Here is an 11,012-nt window from a genome sequence, read left to right on the forward strand (position 1 = left end):
TTGTGCTGCAACAGTCAATGCGGGGTCTACTCTTATTTGTACATCTATGCTTTAACCTATTCTACTTTGATCCAAGCATGCTTTGTGTGCAGGCAAACATTGTAGGAAACCATGTTGCATAGAAGGCAACTGAAGATTGCGGGGTCTCCTTTATGATAAGGGACACATGCTTCATTATTGGAATTGAAGTTAAGATTCATGAAAACATTCGATTTTTTTTATTGGAACATCTCAAACATCCTCTTTGCTTAAACCAAGACTTTAATCACATGAATACACAAGCAAGTCCACATCCTAATGTCATTCAAGCCTCAACGAAACTACAGCAAAACAGCAAGAATGAATAGTTACAGTTTTTGATGACAAGACAGGAAAAAGGCACTTTTCACATCATATAAAACAGCCATATGTTACACTGGCTGGCATTGTGTGTAGCAACAAAAGCACTCTTTGATCATAACTAACATCTGGTATAATAGTCATATGAAATGCTGCAAATGTAAAATCTATGAAAAAAATCCTGTTTCCTTCAGAGATATTAAAACATAATTTCAAGTACTAAGCCCACTTCTGAACCTATAAAAAGGAGTCTTAGGTTATTTTTAATTTAATAAAATACATAGTATAAGTTAATATGCTTTTAAAAACATAATGGATTTATAAACTGGTACACTTTCATAGGAATGTAAATATTTTTTAACTTCAATAAATGCCAGAAGATAACAAACAAAAACACTTTGCAAGAATATCTCATTGCTTATATAAAACCCTCCCACCTAAAATATCCCCAAAAGGAAAGAGTGTAAAATATATTTGCCCCCAGTTTAAGAGTAAAACTAATTTGACTGTGGACTGAGCAATGATTAGTTGCTCTTCTGAATAGATGAGTAGTACTCCACCAAGACCTTCCAGGCTTTGGGGGCCATGAAGCCATCTGGAGGGTTATTCCCACTCCGAGCCATGTTCCTCATCTTGGTTCCAGAGATGAACTCGAAATCTGCATGACTGAGGAATTAAAGAACCACAGTGAGAATAATATGTCATTAGAAATCAGAATTATGAGATTAGAAATAAAAACTGATGGATGGTAATCTTAAAATAATGGTTTACAGTTACAGTTTAGCTTTTTCATATTCCCTCTAATCGAAACCACACAATTTTATGTATTTTCTAATAATTTAATCTCGCAGACAAACACAACGTGACACGTCATCGGAAAGTGGAAGAACCTTTTTAAAAATAGAAATCTAAAAAGCTCACACTTATTTAGCCCACTTTAATCCTGAACCCTTAAATAAAGTCCACTGCAACCAACTGCATTGATAAGACATTTTTTCATTTATTATCAATTGCATTGATAATAAATGAGAACTGGGAGAACAAACAGAATGATAAAGACAAAGCAATATAGCACACAATCAGGGATTGTGTCATTAAAAAAACCCAATGCTAGGGACATCTCATTGAGCACAACGTGGCTGTCTGTCTTTAACAGCAGTTAAGAAGTAGAGGAGGAGAGGTTACTGACTGACAATGATTAGATCATCAAAAAAAATGGATCTGTGTCAAACTGAGGGACACAAGCTGCAGGACACATCAGCTAAGGTTACCTAATGCTAGCTTTCTAAAGTGATGACGTACACAATGAAACCCAGAATACATGAAAAAGACAGGTCCAGATATCCATGATATTTAGAGGGGCACTGATTTTCTTTTCCTTTCCTTTCCTTTTTCTATCATTCTGGTGATATGTTTACGTAAGGCCGTCCTACGTGCTCGTCCCCATTCTCACTTAACGGTGGTGAGTCTGACATAGTGGAAAAATTGCAACTCTTCTTGTATCAGCGATGCAAACAGCAACTTTTAAACACAGCGTGCATGAGCCCATTTCTCCTCTCACACACATTTAATAGGCGTCCCCTCTCGGAAGCGGGTACAGGGTTGTGCATGTGTTTTTTTTTTAAGTGGAAAGGGTGGGTCTTTTCAAAAATTCAAAAAATCCTCCACTATACCCTTAAATGCTCAAATTGGATCTCTGATATCAAATCACCAATACTCGATAAAGCTAATTAGTCAATATCAAAGCTGATATCCAATCCAGGTATCAGATCGGTGCATCTCTAATTATTATATGTATGTTGAATACTATGCATGACGTTTCACTTTAGTTGTCTGATGTGTTTTCATTGCACGTCACTATGGATAGAACAAAATGCAAAAAGCTGCTAAAACCAGTAACGATTCTACATAACTGCTACACATAGAAAAGCCAAAAATGTAAGTTGGTACTAAAGGAATGAAATTCTATCAAAATTATTACATTTATTTTAAAAAGGTGTCTTCTTTTTCTCATCTTGGTGAGCTTCAGCTGAAAACCACTTTCCTGCAACTTTTAGATATAATCCTACTTCAAAACGCTTTCAAACAGCCCAAATATCTCCTGAGTGAGATTTTAAGATGCACCAAGGCCTGTTAATGAGCATTTGATTAAATTCAGCAGTGCCGGGGTAGAGGTGCATCTAACAGTTTCAGGACATTGCCTCTCAAGGATTATATTTGAAGAACACTTTACACTATTGATCCAGGACTGAAAGTCAAGATTTGAAAAGAAAAAGAAAGATCATGAATGTTTCTGAGATGTTAAATGTTTCTTTGCTCACCATTCGGGGCTGTAAAAGTCCATGGCCTTCTTGGTCTTGTTGTAGGCAGCAACTCTGAAGGGGATGATCTCCACAGAGGTGAGGCCGGGGGCCATGGTGAGTACCTTTCCTCCATGTGTGGGTTCATACAGATCCTCCTTCTTCGTAGGATGAGGCATGCCGGCTGGGTCTCGGCCAACAATGTAAAAGTTTGCACCAGCAATCATCCTGGCTCTGCAGTGCCATTGCACCTGGAAGACATCCAAGCTGATACTCAGCCCTGCATGGTTTTACTGACTGATAATAACTGCTGGCTGCTCCCCACCTCTGTAGGTCCAGCATACATCATGGGTGAGGGGAAGATAGCCACGATGGTGCTGGATGGATCCAGAATGCCCTCCTCCAGGACGGCAGCATGTTGCTTCATCCTCCAGCTCAGAGGCACATCGTCATCTTTGGTCCAACCACCCAGAGGGTGGAGTAGGAGGACAGGGTGTTTGTAACCTCGCTCCAGGAGACGCCGCTTGGTGTCCTGCATGAGGAGGGCATGACCGTTGTGCACTGGATTGCGCAGCTGGAATGCAAAGATTGCATCTAAAGCAAGAAAAAACAAAGAAAATTGTAGATTGTAAAAACTGCAAAATTAGTTGTTGCAAAGCCATTTAAAGATTATGAAACAAAATATAAAAAGTCACAACAAACAAGCTCATCATGCCTTTTAAGTGACTCATGTAGATTGTGTGGTCATACATTTAAGTTTATAGTGCCTTGGGGTTAGGGTTGTAGGCCTGCTTTTTTTTTAGCATAAACAAATCCCAAAAAATTACATAAAGCCAAGAAAAGTCCCTGTAGCTTCTTTGTTACTGTTACAAAGATTTAAAAGGATGCAGTTTAACATGCTTTATAAGTTAGCAACCATCAAGAAACCATTTTAGTTTGATTTTTTGTTTTAAATGTTTATTATTGGGCTAAAATTAGAACCAAAATATTCTATAAAGTATAAAAACATTTGGTGCAATTAAATAAGATAATAAATAAATAGCATCACAAATTATCTCCAAAACTCTCTGTATTGTTGGATGAATTATTACATCAATAAATTCTGGGTTCAGCATCCTACACATGTCATGATGAGTAAAAAAAGGAGGGGTAACCTCACACACCAGAAGTGATCATGCAGCTTTAAATTTACCATTTCACTTTTTGATCTGTTGCTTTGTTTTTTCTGAAAGAAAAGGAAACACACTTGGATTTATGAAATAAAAGGTGTATGAAATGCCGTTCACACAAAGCCTAAAAAATAAACCCCTGTTTGTGTTCACTGTGAGCATTGGTAGCTACTGTTAGTGCGGATGATTTTCTCTCAGGACTCTCAGAAACACCATGGCTCCGAACGTCCATCCTAACTATTTTTGCACACCACGTATCACTTTACTTGGATTTTCACTTTACTTGGATTTAGTTTTTACATATGCATATATATACATACATAGATATATACACAGAAGAGCTATATGTGTATATATTTTATCTCTTTTTTATTTTTATCTTTATTATCTTGTGTTGTTGGATGTGTGTATATATATATAAAAAACTGTAACTGGAGCGTGTAGCAAAAGTAATTTCCCTCTGGGATTATTAAAGTATTTCTGATTCTGATAACCCCTAATTCCCTCAATTATTAGATAGAGCGGGGACTAAATAGTGGACTTTATAGTGAACTCAGTTAACATAATGTTCAAACGCATGATCACTACTTTTTGCTCCCCGTTGGTTTGTAACTCCACCTCGCCGCACGGTGCCTGCGCTATATTTGTTATTTTTCACCACTGTCAGGTAGCGACCATGGATGATCACTACTTTTCAAGGTGCAATGTGGGAAATTTCGAGTCCACTGCTTTTTCATCCACTGGATGTTCACTCATTTAAAATTGTGTAACCACTACTACATAGTGCCCTATATAGTGATTAGGCCGGACATTCGGACGCAGCCCATATGTAAATCACGCGATTATAAAAGGATTATCGTTGACAACGCTGTGATTTTAATAAACAAGAAAACCATCAGTCAAGTGTTGACCATCATTCGGGGAGATGCTACACTATTTGTTCTCCACCTCTAAGGTAAAATGTCCTTAACTGTCCTGACAACTAAAGGATACCATTCAGATTTAAATCAATTCTTTGCAGCAGTTACTGGAATTATTTTTTTTAAATAGATTTTTTTTTTAAACTTTTCTAAAATTATAGGTTGAATTTCACACAGGTGTTAAATTACTTTGAAGCAACACAGGATTGTGTTTAGGTCATCAAGTTTGATAAAAATGGTGCAGGGTCCCCCGTGCACACTTCATTAAGAGTTTGGGCTTTGCCAGCAATGGGATTTTACGATCACTGACGTAGAATCCATTAAAATAAATGAAGAATTTCCAACCTGCTTGCATATCTTTGAACTTCTGCTTCAGTTCCTTAGGAGTGAGACGGTACTGATCAAGTCCGTCATTCCATTTGATTCGCTCCAACACCTCCAGGTCACCGCCCACCAGCCAGTCACCTCCTTCCATTACCATCTGCACAATGGAAACACAATAGAAGTAAAGCGCAGCAGAACAATGAACTTTGTATCTTGAACGTTTTCTGTATGAAAACGACCTAAAAATCCAAAAACATTTCTGTTGGGCGAACAGGTGATCTAATTTACTGCGTAAGTTTGTGAGCAAGAATACATGTTTCACTGATAGACCCCCATCTACACATACAGCGCTGGTAAATTTTTTTCTTTTATTTGTCAGTTTGTTACATTTAAATTCTTGAGGTCATTAAACAAATTTCAATATTCAATCCTAAGTAAAAAAAAAATGATGATTTAATATATCAAGACATAAAGCTATTATGGCTTTATAATAGCTTATAATCTCTCTTTTTAGGTCACTACCTGGCCAAGGAATCACTTAAATAGAACCTGTTTGACAACATGAAGTAGGCTAAGAGTACTCAAAAAAGCAACTTATCATATCCTACTTTAAAGTATTAATATTAATATTTAAAATATTCAGGAAGTGATGAGGAAAATAGTCAGTGGGCAGGTTGAATGGGCAATCCATATCTATTTTGCTTCATTTATGGTTCAACAACAAAAACCATACAAATTGGAGCTTAAGCATCCTTGTGTTTAGCAGCAGAATCTCTCCATGCTGATGTGAAACACTTGAGGTAGTTTGTTGTTTTTAAGGACGGCAGAACCAGATTAGGCTTAGGAGTCTGCTCCTTTTCTAGTGTAGTGTAGTGTAGTGTAGCAGAGAATAGATGGTTGCTCTCTCATCACCTTAATGTACGGGTGCTCTGGACACGTGGTGCCCCACTGTCTGGCGCAGCGTTCCTCTTTGCGGTGTGCGTAGAACTCTGGGTTCCTGAGGATAGCCACACGAGAGCCCTGGTACTCCAGAGCTATGGCTGCACTGCCGTCCAGCTCCTGCTTGATCTCAGTGCTGACAGGCAGCACGATAGGAACAGACATGTTGATGGCCCCGCCTGAAATGGAAACGCAGGGGGGGCAGGTCAGTTCTGAAGTGTTGTTGATTTTAAACTGGCATTTAAGAAGAAATCTAAGATGGAGTGTATTAATGGAGCCCTCCATATCATGAGCAGAAACAATGAAGCAAGTATGGACTTTTTTATGCACATTAATAAATTTAACTAATAGGTTGATTTTTTGTTTATTTCAGTCTTTCTAAACTGACTATACTTTATTTGTTAGCACATGTGATGCTTCTTTTTTGGGCCTGATACAATGAATATGAACAAAAATGATCGAATGGTTATTTCTCACCGTCCAGCAGATTACCAAAGTGCAGGACCTGGAGGAACTCTCTTTCCCTCATGAAGCCCTTCAAAGGACTCGCCCAACCTTCAGCTAAGACCTGCACCCACTGGAGATCCAGCTGAGGAGGGAGAACAGTTCATCATCAACATGTAAAGAGACAACAATCCTACATCATCTTTACGAGACGTCTAGGAAAAATGGCCTGAAAGAAGCTGTCACCTTGGTGATGCTGATGGTGGGCAGGATGCTTGCATCCGCCATGGCAAGATTCAGCTTGTTCTCCGGAACAAAGAGCTCATTCACCTCCTCCATGATTTCGCTTGGTACGATGCTCTATGGACAGTGGAAATCATCTGTAAGCCTAAGTTCATTGGTTGCAGCTACCAACCCCTCGCTTCGTCCTCTCAACACTATAGACACCCAGCTAATCCCTTCTATAAACCTAATGTTATGTTTTACCTACAAAAGTTTTTAGTTTTAAAGGAGGTCAAAGTTCAGCCCCAAGGGTTTGATACAGATTTTTTTATTATTATTTTATTACAATAGTCCAAAACGATAAATGAGTCTTCCTCTATAAAATGTTACAAATTATCCTTAAAGAAGCTTTTAATAATTATTGGATATCTTGATATCTGTTTGTTTGCTTATAGTGTTGCTGTGCCCTCTTCAGTGTGTCCTGGATGGGCTACTCCAATCTGATTTTCCTCTAAATAAAAGCATTTGAACCTGGATTATTACCACTTGTTGCCTTCTCCGTGTCTTTACATTTATATAAATAAATTGCCTTGGAAAAATGGTACCATGTGACCAAGAGGTAACATAATCAAGATAACAATCGAGCAACCAGAAAAACCAGAATACAACTTTTTTATGGTAACCTACAAGACCAATACTGTAGTACTTGCCTGAGGCAATAACATCACTCGCTTGATGTTTCTAAGGGACATATTTCCTTGATGAGTAAAATATTCTTGCTATACAACTTAATAATACGTAATAAGAAACTCAACATAAATTAAATTTGCTGTTTATCGTTTAGAGTCAAGATAAAAATGTTCATCCCTGTAAATGAGCTATCTTGCTACACAGCAAGATTTGTGATAAAGCAAATTGTTAAAAGGGGTTTATTACATTGCTGCAACAATATTTTTGTAAAAATCAACTATTGACTCAGTGTTATGGTTGGATGAGTCTTATTTGTTTATATATTTACTTTATCAGTTACTTTTTACCCAGAATAGCTGGTGCCTTGGCCGGGTTGACTGTTATAATTCAAGTACATGGTGTGTTGTGAATTTGCAGGTTTGCCAAGTCCAAAAGAAGAGGTGGATAATCCAGGTCCAGAAAGCAAAAAGCCTGTATAAATATTAGTTTTACTCATTTGAATTTCCAGCTTTACAACACAGACTGGGTTCTAATCAACTGGTCGGGTGAACAGAATAAAGGAAAACAGGGTTTTCCTTTCTGGACCTGAATTATCTGCTTCTGGTCTAAATAACGAGCATGTTCACATTTAACTTTTTACCTGCTTAGCTTTTTACAGGCTCTTGCTATTATAAAATTAACAGCTACTATAGAATTTAAATAACGAAAAATGATTTCAACTTTTTCTTAAAATTTGTACTTGATATTATTTTTCTTTTCCTGTAATGAAAAAAAAAATTGGAAAAATAACTACTTTTTTCTTCCAAATGATTCTAATAATCTCTTGTACTACATAGGCCTTTAATCTCAGTATATAATAGCAGTAAGACCTAAAGAGAGAGAATTTTCATCACTCGTAGTAGACATTATTATTTGTGAATCCCCCCCAAAATATAGCTATTCTTTTAATCCCATTGTTGAATACGATTTTATTTTAACTGCCTACAGGCTCACACTAAGGGCTAAAATACCATATGTTAGGGGTCAGTCAAAATCTGCATCATTTTCACAATTGTGCAAAATATAGACTTTAGTCAAGCTGTAAATTTTTTAATTGTCACCTTTCAACTCATACTGTTGCACACAGTATTTGTGCACTGGCATATCCTTTTATTTTATTAGTTATTTATTATAAAAATGTCCAGATGTAGCAAGTTTGACTGTAAGTATTCAGGCACAATTATAATAGAATAGAAGGGATTAGAACTTTATTGATCTCTCTATGGTTAAATTTACTTGTGACATCATTTCAATTTATCATAAACTGTTATTTGTCTGTGTGTCCTCATAATGAGGCTCCTTTGAGTTAATCTGTCAAAGTTATGTGAAACAAAAGAAATCATTCCCCTCGTAAATTATAAACTTTGAAGACGTAAATGACACAGAGTGCTTGAAAGAAAAACATTACATGATAAGACAAGACATGCTGCACTTTCCATTTTAGTAAAGTTTAGGTCAACACATTAAGACTAATGGAAAATTAGTTAAACTCAACTCCTCCTTCATTATATTTATTTTGCTTTACAACATCCGCCATCACCTATTTAAACTGGGATATTTATTGTTTTTCAATGTAGTCATGTTGGTTCTAAGGCACACCTGAGAACAATGCGCTCTCACAGTAGCCTTTTTGTAGGATAAAAATGTAAACAGACTCTAAAGGCAACCTGTGTGCTTTCCATATATATGTTTTCACTGCAGATCCAGGACTCTTGTTCGTCCCACCCACCTGATCCTGTAGCAGCTCAAGCAGCTGCTGAATGCATTCGTTCACAGTGAGCTCTCCGGTTTTCAGCACAAGCTCTGGAGCCTCTGGTCTCTCGTATTGCGAGTCAATCCCAGTGAAACCTGCCAAAATATGTTGAATCGGTGTGAAAAAAAATAGTCTGAGTAAAGACAGGTAACACAGTATAGGATGTGGAGTTTTTAAAGAAAAGCAAATACTGGAGAGGTTTTGAAGCTGATCATAGAAAATAAGAGAGAATTGCCAAGCGGACCTTTAATCTCTCCGGCGCGAGCCTTCTTGTAAAGCCCTTTCACATCTCTGCTCTCGCACACTTCAAGGGGAGCGTGGACGAAAACTTCAAAAAACTTTAGCCCAGCATTTTCATGGATCTTCCTTGCCTCGACGCGGTCCTGTAGATGCAAACAGCAACCAGCAGCCATTAGCCAGAACCTGTAGCAGTTGTATTGGTTTAAAATACTGCATTTTATACACAGCCACTACTTTCCCGGACTTATTATGTACTGTCCAGAACTCGCCACTTACTTCACTGTAACTTTGTTAAACTTTAAATAATTTCTTAATTTTATAATAAATGCAGTTGAACTTTCCAGACCTAACAGGAAAATTATTTTGGACCTTCTTCCCCACAAACGTTCCCGGAGCTACTGAGACCCTCTCAAGAAAATGTTCAACTTTCATGAAGTAACAAGTGAGCTCCACTAAAGTTCAAGGAAGGTATTTGGTAAGCTCTGAAAAGTTACAGAAATGAGGTACATGATAGGTTGTGGAACTTACCAATACTTTGGTCAGCTGTTGTTGTTTTTAAATGTGTTTTATAGAGACATTGAGGATACCTCTAAGTCTAGAATAAATCTAGATGTTGAACACTGTTTTGAGTTTAAAAAAAACTGTATAAAATGTTTTATTTTACCTTTGTAAATGGTGAGATGAAGCTGGTAATACAAACAAGACCAGCGTCAGCAAAAAGTTTTGCCACTTCGGCAACACGTCGGATGTTTTCCTCTCGGTCCTCATCAGAAAAGCCCAGATTCTTGTTCAGGCCGTGACGAATGTTGTCTCCATCCAGCGAGTAGCAGGGAATGGCGTGGGATACCAGATACTCTTCCAAGGCAAAACTAATAGTCGTTTTTCCAGCACCAGACAAACCTAATTGGGATTGTTAACGGGATATGCATTACTTAAAAGCGACAAGAAAAGGAAATAGTGCACAAGAAGGAAAGCTACACATATAGGAACCTGTAAGCCAGATGGTGCAGCCTCTGAAGCCCCCCCTTGTGCCTACAACCTGCCCTCTCTTGTTCCGACTGACATGGTGCGCCTGGTACACCACGTTAGTTGACCTGCTGAGGTCCTGAAAGAAGAAAAAAGAGAGTAGAGCAAAGTTCTTATTGCTTTTATGCATAAAAACATTTCTGTTATTATTTATATTTTCTATATCAAACCAACAGCTGTCCTCCCAGGCATGAAAGAGCTTTAGCAACAATGGAAAGATCAAAAGCAGACAATACTGTGCAGTGTTTATCTACTCTGCCGTGCCAGTATCATAGTCAAGACTGGTTTTACACGCTCAACCAAAAAGATCATGACGTAGTTTTATAAATACAGTTCCTTTGACTTCTAGATAGCTGGAATATGGCAGCAATGCAAAGTGCAGCAGGGATTGAGGGGAAGGAGGGAGCTGAGACTGACGGCACAATGTGTCCAGTGTGCTTTTTTCTGCCTAGAGATGATGTGGCAGAGCTCATGCCCACCCGCTCAGCCCTCAGCACCAAGTCTCCTTTCTTTCCAGCATCTATGGCATTGCAAATCTTCCACCCAACGCTCAAAAATTCTACCGCACTCCACCCTGCTGCTGCCTAACAGGAACTCAGGGCATGTC

General features: G+C 38.0%; 1 protein-coding gene across 1 annotated transcript; it reads right to left on the reverse strand.

Annotated features, from left to right (window-relative positions):
* Positions 1-209: 209 nt before the first annotated feature.
* LOC107099927 (bifunctional 3'-phosphoadenosine 5'-phosphosulfate synthase 2-like) lies at positions 210-10,550 on the reverse strand. Its single transcript, XM_015398283.1, has 11 exons — positions 10,370-10,550; positions 10,044-10,279; positions 9,384-9,522; positions 9,116-9,234; positions 6,682-6,795; positions 6,469-6,580; positions 5,965-6,170; positions 5,074-5,209; positions 2,965-3,233; positions 2,661-2,890; positions 210-1,005 (listed from the first exon to the last, which is right to left on the reverse strand). The coding sequence occupies exons 1-11, from the start codon at positions 10,533-10,535 to the stop codon at positions 864-866; spliced, it is 1,869 nt and encodes a 622-aa protein (XP_015253769.1). The 5' UTR covers positions 10,536-10,550; the 3' UTR covers positions 210-863.
* Between the last annotated feature and the right edge of the window lie 462 nt (positions 10,551-11,012).

Source organism: Cyprinodon variegatus, unplaced genomic scaffold, assembly GCF_000732505.1.
Source record: "Cyprinodon variegatus isolate N-32 unplaced genomic scaffold, C_variegatus-1.0 Scaffold1, whole genome shotgun sequence".
NCBI lineage: Eukaryota > Metazoa > Chordata > Actinopteri > Cyprinodontiformes > Cyprinodontidae > Cyprinodon > Cyprinodon variegatus.